Consider the following 22,603-nt stretch of genomic DNA (forward strand, 5'->3'; position numbering starts at 1 on the left):
CCTGTTGGAGGACTTGAACCAATATATATGCAAATTTGCAAATTTCTTTGTTTTTGTTTAGTGATTTATTTTCTACATTCTACAACAATACTGGGGATTTCAAAACCATAAAATAACACATATGGGATTAGGTAATTACGTTACAACAAGAAAAACAACAGTTAGTTGTTATTTTAAGACACAGAGGTCAGCCTTTCTGTAATAGTTCTTGCAAGAACAGTATTGTCAAGTGCATTTGCTAAATCCATCAAACACCATAATAAAACTGGCTCTCATGAAGACCATCCCAGGAGGGCGAGACCAAAACCTACCTCTGCCGCAGACGAGAAGTTTATTTAGAGTTATCAGCCTGAAAAATTACCAATTAACAGCAGCTCAGATTAGAGGCGTTATGAAGTCTTTACAGAGCATAAGTAGCAGACACATCTCACCATTAACTGTTTAAAGGAGATTAATGCATTTTTAAAACAGCAGTCCTTTACAATGTAAAAAGAACTAAAAATTAAGAACGAACATGGAGTTAGAAAGTGACCCCAAACTTTTGAATGGTAGTGTATATATATATATATATATATATATATATATATATATATATATATATATATATAGTGTGATATAATTCCAGTGTCACCTTACTTACTCACTCACTCATTTTCTATACCTGTTTATCCTGTATACAGGGACCTGGAGCCTATCCCAGGAGCTGATTCAAGATGACAGTGCTAACACTACACCTGTGTACCACCTATCCACCATCATTGCAAAAAAAGCGAAATCATGTGAACCTCCCATTGTGGAAGAAGTCAGTCAGCAAGGTAATTATGAATTCAGGTGAGAGACTGACCACATGTTAATAACTAGTACAGTATGATAGGATCAGTTCCTATTTTGTCTGTGTTTTTGTCCATGCAAAGTCAACCGGTTCAACCAGATATCACATGCACCTTATTCTGCATGCTGAAAAAAAAAATCAATCACCTTCTCAAGTATTAACTAAACTAATATAAACTATATAACTATATAAACTAAATATAAACTAAAAAATATAAAATATATATATAATGTAATTTCCTCTGACTCCACACTATTGCCAGATCATATCAAGCAGCATACAGCACATGGACACAGTGTGACAGACAGACAGACAGAGGCAGAGACACAGCTTTCTTCCTGCTTCATACAGAAACAAGTCTAAACACTGTTCAGCCCGGAACCTCAGACTCGCCTTTAAGAGATTTAAGCTTCATTCCAGGGAGGATTATGGTTAAGGAAGTGGAGCACGAGCTCGGGATTTTCCTTGTAACTCCGCGGGACGAGCGACTTTCTGATTAGGAGGTTTCGAGTCTTCAGCAGGTTAGTGACTTTCATTGATTATGTTGGGTCAGTAAGTGTTATAATAAATTTAGCTATATGTATTTTTCTTTCATCTGTTACAGTAAATCGCTTGTGTTTGGAGGATCCGATTTGCTCCTCCTGATTACAGCACACTCATGTTATTTTTTTTTTTTAACGATACTAAGATATTTATCAATGAAACACACGCTGACTTTTTAGACTAATATATATATATATATATATATATATATATATATATATATATATATAATATTATATATATATAAAGTTAGGGAAGTTGGCGCACCGGTGAAGATGATTGATTGAAGGTGTTTGTTCTCAGTGATTTGTTACAGTTTGATACAATGTATCGAGTGACATGAAGTCTTAATGCATTACATCCCCACATCAAACACCTGGTATTCTGGATGTACAGTAGTATTCTGTCACTCGCGAATGTGTCGGCTGTATGAACCGACACTTTTTTTTTTTTTTTTCTTTTCTTTGTTGAGATCTAGACTTTTCTACAATACTGTGGAAAAAGTCTTGACCCTTATTTCTTTATCTATTACAGTATACCGCTTACTCTCTGAACAGTGTCTCTGGGACCTGGAGCCTATCCCAGTATACATTAGGCACAAGGTGGGGTTCTCCCAGGACAGGGTGCCAATCCATGGCACAGAGCACACACACACACACACACACACACACACACAAACAAATCAAACATGTTGGGAACATTGAGAGCAAAATCAACACAACACTCACACAGACGGGTAGGAAGGAATCTGAGGTGTAAGGTGACAGTGCTAACCAATACGCCACTGCACCACCTGATTTCCCTAAATCAAATGAAATCATCTGTCCATCCATCTAGGAACCTTTTTATTCCAACTTCTGACTCTGAAAGCCACAGGGAAAACATGCAATCTCCATGCACACAGACTTAGTGGGATTTGAATCTGGACCCAGGAGATACAAGGCGACAGTGCTAACATCTAAGCCACCGAGTCGCCAAATGAAATTATGCATTAAAGAAATGGAAACAAACGTTCTCTGCAACACGCTGTAAAAAAATATTGTTTATATACAGTAACAACCTCAACAGCAACCTCATTTAACCTCTCATCTGTTCTCACCACAAGCCTGATCATCTGTCATCATCTGCATCTGTTTCTCACTGGTTCATTCCTTCAGTTAAATGATTTTTTATGCTTGAATGATTCATATTTTACTGTATGGTTTAAATTGCACTAAAACTACTTTACTACTTTACAAAAAATAATAAAGGTTGGCTCTTTGGAAACAAAGGAAGCATATGAAGAAATGAGTTGCGGTTAAAGACTTTTGCACAGTACTGTAAGTGTTGCAGATACGTGTGTTTCTACTGCTTCACCCAGGGCACTTGAAAGGAAAAAAACAACTTTGTAACAAGCATTGTAAATACATTTATATTGAATTATTTGTGATGTGCTTAGGGATTGTGGTGCCAATTTGTTTGATGCTTGGGGAAGCAAAATATGAGGAAATGAGGGATGCAAGAATTTTGCACAGTACTATATATAGTCAATAGGCTTACATACCATACATCATATTATATTCTGCACATTCTGTGTATAAAGTTGTATATATGTTCCACTTACTGTATAAATAGTCTTTTTTTCCCCATTTTTCTTTCCTACCCTTTTATTTTCTGATGTACATTTTTTGTATTGAACAGCTGTGAAATACCTAAACATAACAACAAGTATTTTAATGTACAGTACAGCTCTCACTGACATTTTATGCATATTACAAACTTGAAACTTATATAATTTAGTAACGATGTACAATTTACTAATTATTCATAATACCTTATAATATTTAAGCTATAGCAATGCATACTACGACAGCACTGTGGCTTATCGAGTAGGACTGTTACAAACCCTTACACACTAGCTTAACTATTATTCAGTTTCTGTCTTTGACCCAAGGTTACATGAATGATTTCTAAATCCAAGGTCATAACATAACTTTCAGATCAGATTATACTACCTATTTTCTCTGCAAATAAAGCATTAATAGTTGCATGCTGCAGCTAAAACACATGTGTGCTGTAAATATAATCTGGAACAATGACCCATTTTATATTGTTTTGCTCAACCGTTTTTTTTTTGTTTTTTTTTGTTTGTTTGTTTTATAGCCAGATGGAACAAGTGCAGGGCTTCGGAGGAAATCCCAAAAGTGCTGATCTGTCTCAGGCACTTCCCCTTCTGTCAGAAACGACCACATCTGTAGCAGAAGGAAGGAGTGGTAGTGTGACCAAGAGTGTGGTGAGGACACACACGAGTGGAGAAGTAGAGACGATGGGTCCGTCCACAGGAGAGGAAAAGAAAAAAGGTGTTCAGGTCGTCATTTCAAAGCCGGAGAGCACCTCTGTATGTCTAAACGACTCTGAGATGTTTTCAGACACTAAGCTTTGTGGATACCTTCACAAGCAGGGTGGGCCCCTGAAAGCCTGGAAATTTCGCTGGTTCACGTACGAGGAGAAGAAATGTCAGCTGTTTTATTATCGCACGGCACAGGACGTGAGCCCTCTTGGCAAAGTGGAGCTGCGGAATGCCACATTTAGCTTCCCGCTGCAAGGAGAAGAGGGAACTTTCCATATTCAGACACCAGAGCGCACTTTCATACTCAAGGTATGCTTACCGGCACTATGTATGTCCAAGCGTTAGTGCACTGCCAGAGGTTACATCTAGATTATATTAAAGTTCATTCTTGTGTATGTTCAGTTATTAAATGTTATTGGTTCTAACAGTCTATATCTATTTCAGTAGTATCAGTTCACTTGTAACACAAACCTGACACATAATCTAAGCTTAATAATAAATAGATTAAATCAGGGTGCTATTTAACAAACAAAAAACATATTTTAATATGGGGAAGATTTCTGAATTTTACTATTGTCAGACAAGTTTACACAAGAAAGTCTTTAGGAGAGTGTGCTTTCTAGTTAAGTGGTAACATAATATGCAGTGTTTTTGTATTTTTAACATCATACATACACACACACACACACACACACACACACACACATATATATATATATATATATATATATATATATATATATATATATATATGTGTGTGTGTGTGTGTGTGTGTGTGTGTGTGTGTCTAAGGTGCTATAAATAATAACAGGAACTAACATGTTTCAGGGACATTGTGCAACATTAATGTAACTACTAACAGACAAAAAAAAGATTATATTATTATATATATTAAATTGTAATAATTGGTAAACAGAGCTGTTATGCAATCAACCATTTTTTTTTCCATAAAACTCTTGCTCTTGATTTATCTTGTTTTTTCTATTGAATACTTTCAGGAAAAAAAGATATTAAACTTTGCTAAAGTACTGGTCATGGATAACTACGTTCTATCCCAGGGTACATATTTGCATCTAAATTATTCAATAGTAATAATAATATTATTTTGTATTATAATGAATATTTTTATGACTATAGACCAACCAGCCATAACAGTGCTTATCAATTATATGCAAGTAAACTGGTGATAAGATCACGGGCACCCAAGGCTCATTTATGCCAGTGAGGACTGAAGGCCTGCCCTTCCTGTCTGACCCACATCAAAGGCAGTGCAGCACAACTCACCGAAAACATTAGTGTTGGCCACGATAGAAAGGCATAAAAAATCCCAGTGCACCATAGCCCACTGTGCATGGGGCAAAGCCCACATCCTGGTTCCAGACACCACAGTACACACATAGAGATTTTGTGGAGTCATGCCCTGAGGGCCCAGAGCCACCCTGGGGACACAAAGGGAACATAAAGTATGTTGTTCATAATGTTTTGTGTTTTAATTCAATTTAATGACCAAACAGTGTAGTTTGAAGAGTACCTTTCAGAAGTCTATCTCCTTCCCACCACTTTATGGCCACTTATTTACTGAATTATAATGTATGGATACAATTAATGATGTATAATGTTTTTGGTGGTTGCCCTTGGATTCATATCATGTTTTTTCCATGTTATGTTACAACATGTTGCTGCCAAGCAGCACGTCACGCTAGCGGTACACTCAGAGGGATTATTAGTCATAAAATGATGAAATGTTCTTTATTTTCGTGACACTCCCTTTGATCTCACTCTCTATTATAATTAGTAATACAGATTCTCTTGTCCTATTAATATAGAATTTTGTCATAGAAGCTGATATTATAGTGCATTAACTTTTACGTGCTTCAAGATGATTATCTGAACGGGCATTGTATAAATTATTATGTGGAACTTGAAAGAGTGCAGGAGTGCCAGCTGGACTGAATTACTGGTCTATAGATGGTGGTAATAAGACTGAGTAAATGGTATTCTGTAGATCCAATCAAATTGTATAAAAATATCTGAATTAGAGTGATTTCAGTAGAGGAAATAATGTAACTTTCTACAACTCAGTATTCAATAATACTAAGTTTTCCAGAGACTTAACTGTATCATGTGGCAGGGATATGATGCTGTACACTCTTATACGCTTAATCTAACTCATTGAACAGCTACATCTTGACTCAGTAAAGTATCTGATTTCAGGCAGCAAGCAGAGATGCTAAGATGTACTGGCTTCAGCAGCTGCAGCTGAGACGTTGGCAGCACAGAGAACAGCTATGTGTGGATTCCCCACTGCCAATACCAGAGAAGCCCACTCAGGATGGCCAGCAGTATTTAGACACCTGCCCTGGTAAGAGCAAAACAGCTGTCACAAGATACAAAAAAAAACATCATGAGACAAACACATGATGCAGTATGGCACAAGCAAACTTTGTAATTGTATAGTGTTGGATTTTTTGGTATGAGGATGTGAGACTGTTCAATGTAATAGACGAGCAGCTTGATGCTTGAAAGTGAAAATTAACTTGTAGGTAAATTATCAGGGAAGGCGCATGTGTCTGGGGAACCCCGGCTGGTATAGCTGTTGAATTCTCACAGGCATATGATATACTTTCACATCTCGTGAATACATTTCATCATCATGATGTGGAATTTTTTGTATATATATATTCATGTATCATGTCAGGTTGAACAAAAATATATAGGATGTAATGTTAAAAATGGTATGTCAAGGTCTAACTCATTAAATTGAATTTAAAAGTAAAGTTACAAACCTATTTTATTTAAGTTAAATAAACATTTTTAATATTAATATGGAAAAGCTACACACAGACCCCTTTTTGTGTGCATTTTGCTTTCAAGGATACCTTAAAAAGTCTAAGTTACTGTAAAGTCCATGTTTACTATATAAAGGATTGTTCCTTTATAGAAGAGAATAACATCAAGAAATATTAGACAGCCTAGTGGTATAAGGACCTGTTTGTCATACCCGTGAAGGATGGTAATGGAAAGGAAAGGAGGAGCTGTGATCTGACTGTCTACGTGTCTAAATGTCCAAATGTTTGTGGACACCACCACATCCATATGTGCTTTTAGTTTTATTCCCCTTTTTTGCTCTTATAATAATCTCCACTGTTCCCGGAAAGCCTTTCCACTAGATTTTGGAGCGTAGCTGTGAGCTCAGGCACTGATGTGGGGTAAAAAGGCCTGGAGTGCAGACCATGCCTTCATCAACCATCAACCTCACCTTGTGCAAAAGTGCATTCTCATGCTTTAACAAGTCTAGGCCTTTTAGTTCAAGTAAAGGGAAATTATAATGCTACAGGATACAAAACCTCCTATACAATAGTGTGCAGAAGTTGTAGCAACTGTTTGGAGAAGAGTCCCATGAGTGTGATGGTCAGGTGTCCATATACTTTTGGCCATATAGTGTCATTTGACTGACAGTTACGGCACAAGGAAAATCACCAACTCAAGTATTTTTTCAGTTATTCATGTTAAAGCATATTGTTGGAAAGCATGCATATGAGAGTGAGTTATGAAAGCGTTTTCAGTGGTGAGAGCTTAACATTGAACACAATCTCTACTAGTTAAGATCATTCGGATTTCATGTTTCATGTTGTTGTTTTTTTCCCCCCCAAACTGGGTATTTTTTCACCTCCTGACTCTAAAAACAGACAAAGAGAAAAGTAAAATTAAAAGGTGTGCTCAGTCACTGAGGTGCCAATATTTATGATTTAGCCAGAGCATTTACTGCTTTAAGTCCTTGCTGGAACAAAATATACAGTATTATAATATACAGTATTAAATAATAGTAAGATATTAGATATTATCTATCTTTAAAAAAAAGCAGAAGTCAAATCAACCATAAATAACATTAACCCAGCTTAAAAAACTCCCGGACAAGAAACGCACATTTGTCTGTTAGTATACTTTTATTGTATGTTTTTTATTGCCTTTCTCCTCGAAGTGATAAGATCTTGCAAGCTTATATAAACATGCAACAGGATCTGTGGACTCTTTGTTCAGTTAAAATTTAACAGCATTCAAAACCTTTTCTTTGCTATATTTTCACTACTGCTTGAAAAAAACTGTTTTGTGTAAATATATGATATTAAATCTAGGAAAATTGTAAGGCAAAAGTGTGCTGCAACTGAATTTATTGCTTATTATGCCTATGTTATATTTCGATTATAAAATCGAAAAAAAAAATCAGCCTATATGTATGATTTTGTAATTCTTAGGCTTGTTATTGTAAAGTCACATCCACAACTACTGTAGAACTAGAATTGTTCATAAACAGTATACGAAATAATCTTATCTTATCTAAATCAAAGGTTGGCCCACAATAAAGTACACACCCCAAATAAGAAGTTCTTGTTTACTTCTTAACTCCAACAAAGAGTAAAGCAAAGAGTAATGATGGCTAATTATGGACCACTTCAAGTAGAGCAGGAAATGCATGTGTGTGTGTGTAGATGATGATCAAAAGATATTTCATCTGAAAGTGTACAAGGGGAAACATGGGAAAACCCCTCTACAGGCCTAATCACTGACCAGTCACAAGTGTCTGGTGGTTGCACAATTCAACTTCTCCAAGTAAATAACTTGCCTAAAACAGGTTTTTTTTTATTTTTTTTTTAACCATACTTCAAGACAGAGTGTTCTGTTTGCTATCTGGTATGATTACATTTTTTATATCTGACCTACCCTTATCTGTATTCTTTATAAGAACAGGAGGAGGGTGTGGGTACCTTGGGTAATTTTGTGCTCCATGGGAACAAGTTCAGGGTTGGCAGCTATGCAGCGGGTTACGCTTGGTAAGCTGAAAAATAGTTAGTCTTGGGCAAAATCATGTACAGTACAGTACTGCTCTCAGCCTTCCATCCAACAATGTGAAATTGATTAGGTTAGGCTGCTGTCTCCTCGTTCTTCAGTTACAAGTAAGTTGGAAACATAACATTATGTATATATATATTTCTGATCTCAGCACATTCAAGGGTGAGAATTATTTTCGGCACTGTAATTACACTAATGATACTTCAATTACATGAACTACACTGTAATGACCAGCTAGTGGTTCCTGCTCTTCTTATTGTCATAGCAGTATTTCATCACCATAACCTTTTGTATTCTGTTGCCTAACTCTAAGTGAATAAAAATTGCTTAAAAGATTTAGAAATCTGAAATGATGCCCACATTGCCATAGTTTAGATTTTCCCTATTTCAGAATGATCTGTGGTATGCTTAGTTTAAGGACACCTAAGCTGCTGACATTTCAGTGAGCTGTGACCAAGGTGAGAGGTTTAGTCAATGGGTTTCAGGACAGCTTTACATTTGAACGTACAACCATTTACTCAGTACTTTCATTTCTTCATTTCCTAATACATGTCCTACATCCGGTCACTTTCATCCATTTCTTCATTTACTTTTACTTTGTGCATGTTTGTCTCTATATACCTGCTTGTATACAGTACCAGTCAATTTTCTACATTCTAGAACACTACTAGATTTTTTTTTTCAAAACTATGAAATAATGCATATGGCAAGTAAGTAACAACAACAACAACAGTCAGTCGTTATTTTTAAAACATGAAGGTCAGCTTTTCGGAAATAGTTATAGCAAGGAATAGCACTTCTTTAGCAGATCTCAATATCAACTGTTCTAAGGAGATACAGTACCAGTCAAAAGTTTGGACACACCTTTTTATTCAATTGTTTGCTTATTTTTTTATTCGGAGGAACTTGTTGGCTGCTTTTCTTTCACTCTTCAGTCCAACTCATTACAAACAATGTATGTTGTAGCCATGCTGGTCAAGTGTGCCTTCAATGTTGACTTGGTCACCAACAGGGTAACCAGCACCGCAACACCTCCTAAACCACACATTCAGGAACCGTCCATTTACCCTGTCTATGTCTAAAAGAGATGTGGCATGTAAAAACCAAAAATATAACAATTTGGACACATCAGACCAAGAGAAAGTTTTCCACTGATCAAATGTCCACTCCTTGTGTTTTCTGGCCCTGCTGCTTGAACCCTGAGAAAGATTTATGTGGGCTCTAATCTGAGGTGCTATAAATCACTGGTGTCTGAGGCTGGACATTCAAATAAACTTATCCTCTGCAGTAGAGGTAGCTCTTTGTCCTCCTTTCCAGTGGTTGTGAGAGCCAGGTTCATCATAACGTTTGGTGATTTTGGCGGCTGCCAAAAAAGTGGGGATACATTTGAAGTTATTGAAATTTATCGGATTGATTGACCTTTTTTTTTCTTAAAATGATGGACTGTCTTTTTTCATTACTTAACTGAGTGTTTTTTGCCATAATATGGATTTGTACAGTAGTTGTAGTAGCACTAATAGGGCTTTGCCTCTGCACCCCCTTCCTCTGCACAATGGTCTAATGTACATTAAGAAGGCAAGAAATGTCATAAATTAACTTTTGACAAGTCACAGCTGTGAAATGGAACTCATTCCACGTGACTCTGATAAGAATTAAAAGCTATCAAAGCTAAATGTAGCTACTTTGGACAAACTAAAGTATGAAACATATTCTGGATTATTTAACACATTTTTGTTTAATACATAATTCCATACATGTTCTTTCACAGTTTGGATGTCTTCAGTACAATGTTGAAAGGAATAGAAATTAAAAACACTGCAGAAGAATATATTCAATGTACGTATATCTATGTATATTGTGATATATAAGAAGGATGATTGGCTTGGTGGGTGTGATTTGTAGAATAACAGTCTGGGTGTTGCTGCACTGCCTTGATGTTTTTTTTCCTATGCTGTTTGCAAATTGCAGCTATTTCCTGTACATGGCCCAGAGGCATATCAGATAAAGGATATTTAATGATTCACATCCCCTTTAGGCATCTTTTCTGGTTATCCCGAAAGTCTGGGCTGTGACCGACACCACAAAATTACCATGTGCACTTCAGCCTTAGCCACTTGCATGTTCCTTCATGCTGATGAACTGCATAAACATTGTGTTTCATAAACATTGTGGGATCTATTTTAAATTAAAGCACTTCATCTTGATTTTGCACACCTGCAGGATGCAGGCTCACATGTTATTGACTATTACAGGAAGTGAAGAAACAAATGTCCGAAAACTTTACCAGATGGTTTGCCAAAGGAACTTTGGCAAACGTAACAGCTTTGAAATACTGTTTTGCATAAAAGGATATCTGCAGAAGAATAAAGACCTGACTGTTGGATATTTTAAACTCAAACTATTGTTTGACTAATTTCAGGCAGATCCGCATTTATACGTTTGTTAATATTTTGTCTAGATGTTCACAGACGCTATGCTTTTACTTATAGTATAATGCAAGAAATAATAATAAATTATGAAAAAACAACAGCAGGATGTACTTTTATAGGAAAACAATACCCATCCTGGTTATTCTCTTATCCGAAAAGATAGTGAGGTTTTTATAGAAAGGCTTTTTTATGGGCCAGCAATAAAGAACTGAATACATATGTCACTTTAAACAAACTAAAAGCTCATTTGCACTATTATTATTTGCACTGTTTACATGTTGCACCATATCGGCCGTCTGTCGTGTGTTATCTGTTACCTATCCCTTTTTGCAGGACAGATAAAGTCATTAGTCTTAACTACTGTGATAATTTTAGTTTGTGTTAAGTTTTTTTTTTTTTTTACTATTTTGTTCTGTAGCATTTACATTTTTGTATTTACAATTCTCTTATACAGTACATCTACAAGAAAATCCAGTAACTAATTATTTATTAAAAAACATGCTGTTAATGTTAATAATGTCAATTATTATCATTTTCTGTTGGCACAGTTATGTAGGTTTATTACTGCGACCATGGACCTCCATGGTTCAGGGTTTGATTCCCACCTCGGGTCTGTGTGCATGGAGTTTTTTATGTTCTGCCTATGCTTAGTGGGATTCATAAGGGTATTCCAGTACAAAGGCATAAAGATTAGGCTAATTTGTGTTTTTAAATTGTGCTTTGTGTGTGTGTGTGTGCCCTGTGATGGATTGGCACCCTGTCCAGGGTGTACCCGGCTAGTGCCCGAGTCCCCTGGGATAGGCTTCTTGATGCTGTACAGAGCATAAGTTAGTGAGTTTCCAGTTTTAAACTAAGTTTTAAACTGTTTGAGGTGTTTCCTGTGCTGCTAACAATGACTCACCTACTGTTTTTAGACTTGCTGTAATGCGACAGCACCTCATCCTGCATTACATTCCACTCCATAAGGGTGTAGAATAACTTGAGTGGAACAGTTTGTGGTTTCACTGACTGTTTTACCTTGTTTTGTCACTTAAAGTGTCATCCATTTCCTTCCTCTGTCGACTTTCTGCTTTTTAGAGTTTCACCAGCTAAAAAACAAATACCATCCCATAGTGGTCACAGTGCTTCATTAAAATGATTTCAGAAAGCCCTAAAGACTCACCAATAAGGTTAATCTGATACAGATGCACTCCAACTCACTCCAATTATGGGTTCATATAGTGTTGCATCTTTTTTCTTTTACTTTTGCTTTGAGGCAATCTGTACCAGGTTGCAAAATCACAGGCATGTGCTGATTCAGCTGTGTTTGGGTTTGTTTTTTGCTCTAGCAAACTTCCTGCCGACGATGAAGATCCCATCAGGTCTGGTTGGAGAAGAAGCTGCTAATGTTCCTGTCCAAACAAACCCACTTAATGTGTCAATTAAACACCCGCTCATCGAGATACAGTGAGTTCTTTACTCAAAACAAAACAAAACAAGAAAATACATTAGACGAACTTATCTTAAAGTGTAACAGTATACAGTATAATAACGGTGCTGCTCTATTTGTAGCAAAATAAAGACGTCTGCGTTTTCCTTAACATGCTGTTTAAATAAAATGTGGTTTCCCTTCAATTTCAATTTTGAGGAAGTCGAGTTTGTATTACACCACAAGATCATTCAAGTTTCTTAAGAATTTCTGAGTGACGTGTGTGTGTGTGTGTATACCCATTTGCCTGTTACAGAAACTCAGTACACAGCTTTCTACTTCGTCGACCATCTATGGAAATGGGCCGTAGTGTATTTTGGGTAGAATCACAGTCCTCCCAGGCTGGTAGCCTCAAATCAAATCCATCCTCCAGTAAGTTTAACATTTTACTCCACTAAAACCGGGTGTCATAAAAATTACAGTATAAACTCCTCTAACTGTACGCACCAATAAAGAATTGTCAGACTGAAAGCTAGTGTGACCTTTCTGGCTATTTCCACATTTCTGACTCAAAAATGTAAACATTTTGTTTATTTAAATAACAACTGACTATTGTTGTTGTTGTTGCTTAATTACCCTATGCCATATGCGTTATTTCCTTATTATAAAAAAAAAAAAATGTCTAAAATGTGCTAATTACATTCCACAGACCATGACGTTTCCCTTGTCCCGACATCACCTCTGAGCTCAGGTTTGCCTTCTGAAGTGGAGTGCGAGAGGCCTCGTGAAAATCTCCCCAGCCGTGGTTCATCTCTAACGTTACCCAATGGGAAGCATAAGAAAGCGAACTCGGCCACCCTTCCATTCGACCGCAAGGATGCAAGCGTCATTGACCGTCTGTCACGCCTTAAACAGGAGAATCTCACACTGGCCATGGAGGTCCAATCCCAGAAGGTAGAGATTACAGATAATAACAGATTGGAACTGCTGTTAATTCAATGCTTAATGATGGCTGGCCAGGATATTATACAGGAGGCTAAATTAAAATGTTTGAGAATGAACCGTTAACATTAAGTAGTATTTTAATGTTTGAAATATTAAATACTTTCCAGTTATCTGCTAGGTTAGAGTTTGATTATATTTAATTACAGTAGGCAAAATTTGCTTAGACTGGCACTAAGGGTGCCTTGCATCACCCGTGGCTGGGACTTTAATATGTGCATGGGGTTAAGGGCCCAAAAGTGGCAAGCCAATCAAGGTAGGGCTCGAACCCCCACCCATCTGATCAGCAACCCAGATCCTCAACTGATCAATCAGTGTCCCAATTTACTCATGTATTATTAATTTGTATTATTGGTATACATCGTCTGACTTTTTCGTTTCTTTTCTTTTCTTTTACTTTTTATGAAAAATTATTAATAATCCACTATAATTAATATGTTTTTGTAAATACCATGTGATTTACCCTCTCTAGTTGTGGATGTGGAGCCAAATCAACATCAAATCTTGGTAATGGAAGTAATTTTCAGATATTACTGTCAATAAAAAGGCTATAGTCAGGGTCCAAAATAAACCAGTCCCTTCTTTATACTATTATGTATTTCTGTTACAACCACTGGTATTGATGTTAGGCTTGGTTGCTCCAAAGTCTAACGAAATCTTCTACAAGGAATTTGTTACCACATGCGAATGAAACCATGTTCATCTCACCCGCCTTCACATTTGCACTCCTGAACTTCCTGAAACCAAAAGTAATACGGCTCTGTATATGTGTTTGTGTTAGGAATTGGTCTGGCTGCTGCACAAAGCCCTAGAGGCAGCTCAGCTGGAGAAGCGTGCATGTGCTCAATACCTAGCGGCTGAGGGTGAGCAGGAGCGTCTGGAGCTGATACGTCATAGCGAGCGCTGCTTAGCAGACCTGCGTGAGCGTCTGGAGCAGCTGCGGCGTGAGAATGAGGCACTGAAGAGAAGCCTGGAAGAGAGGGACACACATGTGAAAGAGCTACAGGAAAACTTAAAGCTGCTAATGGAGAAGAACCAGGCCAAGCAGGAAGTCATTCTTAAACTATCTGAGCAAATGTCGACATGCATGACTGACCCGAAACATACCATCACCTCTGACCGCATCAGCACAGAAAGCCTCAAGCAGCTTGTACAGGAGATGGACAACCTAAAGGTATGAATAGGAGGATAAGAGTTTAGCAACTTGTTATTGGTTGCAGATTATCAGACACTCCGTCCGATTTGCAAATGACATTCCTAACGAACGGAAACAACTACAATAAACATGTGTAGTAATAAGGGAATGGGACAGTCCGAACCTTGCTAATAAGACTTACCATGGTAACCAGAGTGACTGCATTATAAGATAGCACTGGCAAGGCCACCAGTTAATTTAATTCAGGTTTATTTATCTACATTTTATATAAATATATATATATATATATATAAATTCTTAATTCTCCTCATATCCCAGGTTTGTTAGGAAACCGGTGTCAAAGCACAGGCTGTAGAGCTGTAGTCTTGGTCACACCCATATAGTTAAGCAAACTAATTTCATTATCATTACGTTAGAAGATAAGTGACTTAATTGGTTTTTCATTTGATATTTTAAATTATTTATATGCATATGTTACTTATATCTTATACTTATATTCTAAAAGTAGTGCACTTTATTAGACTGCATTTAAAACAAGAACCAAAGAATGCCATTTGATTGTACTCTCTCTCTCTCTCTTTCTCTCTCTCTCTCTATATATATATATATATGTATATATAATGTATATATATATATATAATGCAAATATATTGCACCACCAGCTGATACTGTATATTGGTTAGTGAAGCAGCCTTCTACTTAGTATGCATCTGGCTTTGTCTGTTGTGTAAACAGAAAAAATAGGGAAAAAGACAACAGAGAACCTTTAAGATTAAGGTTATAGAAAACTTTCAGAATTGAGACTGACTATTTCAATTGAGTCTATGAATGGGAATACAGTATAATGACAATAAATTCAGGGTCAGGGGTAGCTCAGTGGTTAAGGCATCGTACTACAGTTCGCAAGGTTCCTAGTTCAAATCCCATGGCCACTAAATCGTCCCTGTTGGGTCCTTGACCAAGGCCCTGAACCCTCAACTGCTTAGATGTACAAACTCTGCTTTGCCAAATTCTTAAATGTAAATTCATGTTAATTGGTAATAGATTTAGTTGTAAAAACGATGTATAAATTCAACTGCTTGGGTTTGCCGCTAGATTGCCGGTACTATGAAACCACATACACTGATTACCCAGAACATTATGACAACTGACAGGTGAACTGAATAAACATTGATCACCAGCTATATACCAGTACACCAGTGATGGCATCATGGAGCACCCAAGGCAAAAAGAAGTCAATGCTGGTAATGATAAAAAGGTACTAGAACACCCAGTGCATCACAGCTCATCGTGCACAAGGTGCAGTGAGCTAAAAGCCAAATGCTGCCAAACTGGCCTGCAAACTCCACAGATCCCAATTCAATTAAACACACTTGGGATGGGCCAGACAAACAGGTCTTGGCCCCAACTCACAATCCATAGCACCTAAAGGATCTCCTGCTAACATCCTGCTGCCAGACACCACAGCACATCCAGACACCCTGTAGAGCCAAGACAGGCCAGAAATACTATGAAATACTATAGTGGCACAAAGGGTCCCCAAAACTAAGTTGTTTTAATGTTAATGGTTTTAATGGTATGGCTGATTGGTCTAAGTTTATAGCAGTTCCTAATAATTAACCAAGAAAACAAAAATGGAAAAAAAGGATGAGGCTTAGCGAAAGATTTTTAAAAGTCGGGAAAGCTGTATACATGAGATATCAGCTTTAAAAAGCCATCATGTCCGTATGACTGCCTGAGCATATTCATGAAGCATTCCACCATGTCCTGGACGTTTATTATTTGCACATTTAGAGCCTGGCACTATTTATGTATTAGACAGAATAATGGTTCTTTTGTGGTGTGTTGTAACAGCTTTATCCATGCTAACAAATACCCATTCATGTCTTTATTCATGAGAATCTATGTGGGATTTATATATGCTTTTTTTAAATCCATGTGGTCTGTTTCTGTTGTGTTTTAGGATGACATGGAAGCTTACAAAACCCAGAACAAGTTCCTGAACTCAGAGATCTACCAGCTGACCAGATTGTGGCAGAACAGCTCAGAGCAAGAGAAATCTCTAATGGTGAAGGTGAGCGCACGCTATACTGTCTACAGTTATTGAAAATAGTTATTGCAAGCAATTGAAAAAGAAGACTTTTTTTTAAAATGTGTTTTATTTTTCCTGAATTAATGTCAAGTTCATGCTACAAGCTTAAGTACACAGTCAACACACATTCAGTGAGCCTGGAGCCTATCCCAGGAGACTTAGGGAACGGGCTGGGGTGCACCCTGAATGGGGTGCAGGGAACACACACGCATGCATGCACTCACAAGCTCATTCACACACACTACAGGCAATTTGGGAACGCCAATTAGAAAACTGGAGTACCCAGAGGAAACGCACAAATCACAGGGAGAACAACTCCATGCACACAGACCCAAGGTGGGAATCGAACCCAGACCATGGAGGTGCAATTCAGCAGTGTTAGCCGCTCAGCTACCATGCAGCCATCATGAGTCATCATCTACTCAAATTAATTCCAAAATTCTAATAAATTATATGACAAATAAATGCTTCACCTGCATGACTTTCACGACTTTCATTCATCAGTCACATGCAGTCAAGCTTTTAATGCATTTGGAGTAATTAGAGTGTTCGTGTGTTAGTGTGCCTATCTGGAAGCCAGCAACTGTCAGATGGAGAGCCGGTACCTGGGGGTCCTGAGAAAACTCCAGGAGAGTAAGGAACTGAATGCAGAGCAAAGAACTGCTATCAAGAAGCTGATCGAAGAGGCACTACAGGCTAATCAGCAAGACGTCATCCGAATTGGCACTGTTAGGTAAAAGCAACGACTCATTTTAATGGAATACATCATATTCCATAATATGTTGAATATTTAAAGGCATTTAACAACATAGGGTTGTTGTAGCGTTGTAGGGTTATAAGGTTGTTTAACCTTATACATATTTGCCAGAATATTTATTGTAGATATTATGCGAGGTCTATCAGACTTACAGTGAACAGCAATGTAAATGCAATATGGATTTTTTGTTTGATTGTTTACGTGTTTATGCCGTATAACCTTTATTACCTGATAATCACACAATAACAAGAATTATTTCAAAACTAGCACAAAAGTAACCATTCCTAACAAAAACCATACATGGTGCTGTTTTCAGGGAGTACGACGAATACGGCTTTAAGATCATCCCCGACTACGAAGTGGAGGACATGAAACTGCTGACTAAAATCCAAGCTCTGGAGATCCGATCGCACAATCTGCTCGAACGGGAAAGTGGGGACCGGTCGCTTCTGGCTCGCTGGACTCAGTTTCTGGGAGGCCGTTCACCTGATGATCTCTCCTCGAGTGAAGAGCTGAAGGCTCTGGTGCGAGCAGGAGTCCCGCGTCAGTACAGACTGGGTGTGTGGCGCTGGATGGTACGGTTCAGGACCCACACACTGCGCCAGGCCCACCCTGACCTTTTCCAGCAACTCTGCAAGAAGAGCCATGCCACACAACACCCAGCAGCCCGGCAGATCCAGCTGGACCTGCACCGAACTCTGACCACCAACCAGAGCTTTTCATCACCCTCTAGTCCCATGCTGCAGCAGCTTCAGAGAGTTCTCCTGGCGTTCTCTTGGCAAAACCCTGCTGTCGGCTACTGTCAGGGACTCAACAGGTACAGGCAAACAGCCTTCGCCGAGCACAGGATTGTCTGAGCAATAGTGTTATAATTGTTTCATTGTTATGCATGGGACTGACTGGTACATTTTATGAAGTTGTCTATTTCCTAATTTAAAGTTTACCAGCCAGCATAAATAATTTCTATTTAAAACACAACCACAGTTTTTACAAACTAGGAAGTTAACTAGGAAAACGTCAAATGCAATGTTCCGGTGTAATAAAAACAACGAACATTTTTGCTATGTATTATACTAATATAAGTTTTGTTCTGATTGCAAAAGTGTTTTTAAGCAAAAGAGTATTTTTAAGAACATTTACTGTATCTAATATTTATACACATGGTATATACATCAGTACTCTATTCTGGTATTGCAAAGACACGAATACAATTATCCAGATACTACAATGCATGTTAGAAGGAAGAAATATAGTAGATGATAATGTGTAAATCTTACAGAACAAAAATAACTCAAAATATGCTACAAGTAAATCTTGATCTTTGGCAAGCCACTCAGCGCATATTTCAACGAGTCTTATACAGTATTCCAACTTTATACTTGTGCTCTAAAGTAATAAGGTTAGCACTGTCGCCTTACAACCTCCAGGGCCTAGATTCGATTCCCGCCCCTGGGACAGTGTGCATGGAGTTTGCATGTTCTCCCCGTGCTTGGTGGGTTTCCTCCGGGTTCTCCGGTTTCCTCCCACAGTCCAAAGACATACAGACTAGGCGAATTGGCGTTATCAAATTGCCCATAGTTTGTGAATGAGCGTGTCTGTGTGTGTGTGCCCTGCGATGTATTGGCACTCCGTGCAGGGTGCACTCCGCCTCACCTCCTGGGATAGGCTCCAGCCCCCCTGAGACCCTGTATACAGTATAAAGCGGTATAGATGATGATAAAGTGAGTGAGTAAAGTTTTAAAGGGTTAAAACCCAGAGCTTTAATCCACAGCAAACACACTCACTTGCTCCAATCTCATTGCCCTTTAAGGTCAATGGCTCATACCTATACACATGCCCATGTGAGCGGCAGAGCTGGTGTAATCTTAAAAGGTTGATCTGCATGGCATTATGTCGGCCCTACCTTTACTCTGACCGTGATCACACGCTTTTTAGCAGATGGCAAATCAAATGCATTCATTATTCACTAAATTATGTTGATGAGTTCTTGCAGTTCTCTAATATTAAGCTTTTTTTATATGTAACTCAAGTACAGTAGTCGTAAAATTCAGCAGTGGCTCATTTCTGCTCCATAGTGGCCCATACACATACTGCAGGCATCAGTTTTAGCAAAAGTAAATCCTGACATCTAGTGGAGAATCAGCATTGATTTGTCACACCAGCATAGAACTGTGCAATTGTTCCTGTAGTATACAGTATGTTGATCTACCATTCATTTAGTGTGCATGTGTGATATGTTGTCTTCAGACTGGCTGCTACTGCCCTGCTGGTGCTGCAGAGTGAAGAGGAGGCTTTCTGGTGTCTAGTGGCCATAGTGCAGTTTCTCATGCCTCAGGACTACTACACCAAAACGCTTCTCGGCTCTCAGGTACCAGTTTATAAAATATCAACAAAAGTCTTTCATGCTACTTCAGCTCTGATTACATGCTCAACGTTGTCTTAACGTGTCCCAATACAGGCAGACCAGCGTGTGTTTAAGGACTTTATGGCTGAGAAGTTGCCACGGCTGGTGGCTCATTTAGAGGAATACAGTGTGGACGTGTCCCTTGTCACATTTAACTGGTTCCTGGTGGTGTTTGTGGAGAGTTTGCCCAGTGACATTCTGTTTAAAGTCTGGGATGCCTTCCTCTACGAAGGCACTAAGGTATACTGTGTGAGGTGCATGCAAGGATATTACCAGAGGTCTTGGTCATTTTACATTTTCCTTTTCTGCAAAACAACCATAAAATTATAAAAATTTGGACGAACACCAAAATAAACCGAAAAAAGTTTGAAATCTGATTTCACGTCTTCCTGCACTAGTAAATTTGCTTTTATTGTTTAGAATAAATGCCTATAAAGAAAAGTGACCTGTCTGACATTATGATAATGTCCATAAATATAAAGCAGAAAACAAGCTTTTTACGCCAATTAGGTTAATCTGCATGTCTTTCGACTGTGGGTGGAAAACAGTGTCCCCGGAAGAAGCATGCAAACTCCGTGCACACAGACCCTGAGGTAGGAATCGAACCTGGACCCTTGAGGTGCAAGCCACCATGCTGTAATATATACTGTACAGTATACTTTATTTTTCTTAAAATAAGAAGCTTTATTAGATTTGGACAGAAAAAAAAAAACATCCATCATCCAGTATTATTATAAAGAAAGTAATACGCATTTGTTGTCTTGTTATAAATTTATTACTTTCTTTTAAGTAAATTAATAAATAATAAGTAAAAAAGGCGGCACAGCTCAGGTCTGTGTGCATGGAGTTTGCATGTTATCCACACGCTTGTTGGGTTTCCTCCGGGTAATATAGTTTCCTCCCACAGTTTAAAGACATGCAGATTAGGCAGATTGCCATTTCCAAGTTGACCGTGGTGTTTAGTGTGTTTGATCTAGTATTTATTATTTGTTTACAGGTGATATTTCGATATGCACTCGCTATTTTCAAATACAAAGAGGAGGACATCTTAAAGATCCATGACACTGTGGAAATCTATCAGTATCTCCGCTTCTTTACCAAAACAGTCACAGACCACAGGTGAGTCTAAAGATCTTCCAGTCAGAATAGGCTACTGTAATGTATCATCCAGGAAGACAACCATATTAAGGTTCTTGCTTTTGTATCTGTTTCTTGAAACCTGTATTTCAATTTAAACTACTCTTAGATATAAGTAAACCACAAGGCTCTATAAACATGCACTTTTTGACTTCTGCATTGTGAGTTATTCTGAGAGCTTGCGTCTGTCCTCTGTATGGTGTTACTATTTTTGCCCTGAAGACAGACTGTCGCATGTATAATTCACAAAGCTTGCACACAGCCTAGTGACAAACACACACCGCATATGCGCATCACTTGAGCGATGAGTTTAAGGCCAGTCATTATGTAGACAGTTCTGCTGCTGAATCTTTAAAGATTCTTCCAATAACAAGACACACATAGGGCAATGCGGGAATGTCTTTAAACATTTTATATAGGTATATTAATTTTGCAAAAAGTTCTAACAGTTTTAACCCTGATTTACCCTGCACAGAAAGTTGACAAACATTGCCTTTTTGGATTTGAACCCATTTCGGACAAAGCATGTGAGGAACCGGCGTGCCGTGCACCTGCAGCGGCTACAAGCTGAGCTGCGTGAACTGGAGAAACAGCAGAAAGAGTATAGCTCGGAAAATAGCAAAGACAATGGCCTGGACCTCATTCCCAGTGAGGATGATGAAGACGCATAGACAATTGTACATTTAACTTTCCTTAAAATACACTGAAGGTGTAAAAAAGCAGAAAGATGAGAAACTGTATATGTATGTACTGTATTCACACACAACATGAGGACTGCTAGGATTTTCTTTGACTCATCCAAGCACTGACAGATTTTTCATCAGCCTTTGTCAGACCATCAATTTTTAAGAAGAAATGCATGTTTGAAGAGAAAACATAACAGGCTGACTGTATCAGTGGATGGTGTGGGTCAGTGAATGTGCTTAATCTGCTTTCACAAACACAACAAAATTCCTCATGGCTTTAATGGACACATTTGACTTATGCAAAAGATTCCTGCACTAAACACAATATTACAGGTTATAGCACTTTATTTATACTACTATTTTTTGTACAGTTAATGCATTTAGAAATGTTTTTATACTTAAGGTAGTAATAATTTTATACAGATGCACTTATTTTTAAGATACCACTATATTTTATAATAAACAAAATATGTGTCCCTTTGTCTGATTTGTAAGTCAATATTCTCCAGCGCGTTTTACTGTGAATTAGAACTATTTTTCTTCCTTTACATAATCAGTGATAAAAAAAAACAAAAAAAACATTTGGTTCTTACACACATTTACAAAAAAAAAAAAAAACCTGAAGCAAAGAAAATAAATCTGAAACTCAGATAAAAACATGCTAAAATGTAATCAGTCGTCATACAATACATTAATAGAGCTGTTTAGATCGTCATGTGAAAATGTCACTTTCTCCAGATATTTTCTACCACTTCTCATAACTTCCCATATCTTGTATTGAGGATTACTGTTTTTGCGTTATATTGTAAATACTTGTCTTTTTTGTAAGTTGCTATATTGTTTCTATCTGCTCCCATGATACACTACACATCTCTCCGTGTACTAAAAGGCTTATGGTAGAAATTTAGGGCAAAGGTTAATTAGGTTAGTAGTGCATGTAGTTTTTAAATTAACAATAAATTGTTTTCCCAAACATG

The 22,603-nt window shown here is 37.8% G+C and overlaps 1 protein-coding gene across 3 annotated transcripts; it reads left to right on the top strand.

The window, feature by feature from the left end:
* The first annotated feature begins 1,157 nt into the window (after window positions 1–1,157).
* Window positions 1,158–22,118, top strand: tbc1d2 (TBC1 domain family, member 2). 3 transcript variants are annotated; one of them, XM_053476387.1, is made up of 15 exons: window positions 1,158–1,353; window positions 1,910–1,977; window positions 3,518–4,013; window positions 5,919–6,066; window positions 12,313–12,430; window positions 12,709–12,824; window positions 13,102–13,346; window positions 14,176–14,568; window positions 16,514–16,624; window positions 17,203–17,375; window positions 17,716–18,216; window positions 19,647–19,767; window positions 19,858–20,043; window positions 20,801–20,922; window positions 21,416–22,118. In XM_053476387.1, exons 3-15 carry the CDS (start codon window positions 3,522–3,524, stop codon window positions 21,609–21,611), a joined length of 2,922 nt encoding a protein of 973 aa, XP_053332362.1. In that variant the 5' UTR covers window positions 1,158–1,353; window positions 1,910–1,977; window positions 3,518–3,521; the 3' UTR covers window positions 21,612–22,118. The 3 variants fall into 3 exon arrangements, with proteins under 3 accessions (XP_053332362.1, XP_053332363.1, XP_053332361.1); XM_053476388.1 differs by having other exon boundaries at window positions 3,522–4,013; XM_053476386.1 differs by lacking the exon at window positions 1,910–1,977.
* The last annotated feature ends 485 nt before the right edge of the window (window positions 22,119–22,603 follow it).

The sequence above is a fragment of the Clarias gariepinus genome, chromosome 2, assembly GCF_024256425.1.
Source record: "Clarias gariepinus isolate MV-2021 ecotype Netherlands chromosome 2, CGAR_prim_01v2, whole genome shotgun sequence".
In the NCBI taxonomy this organism is placed as follows: Eukaryota; Metazoa; Chordata; class Actinopteri; order Siluriformes; family Clariidae; genus Clarias; species Clarias gariepinus.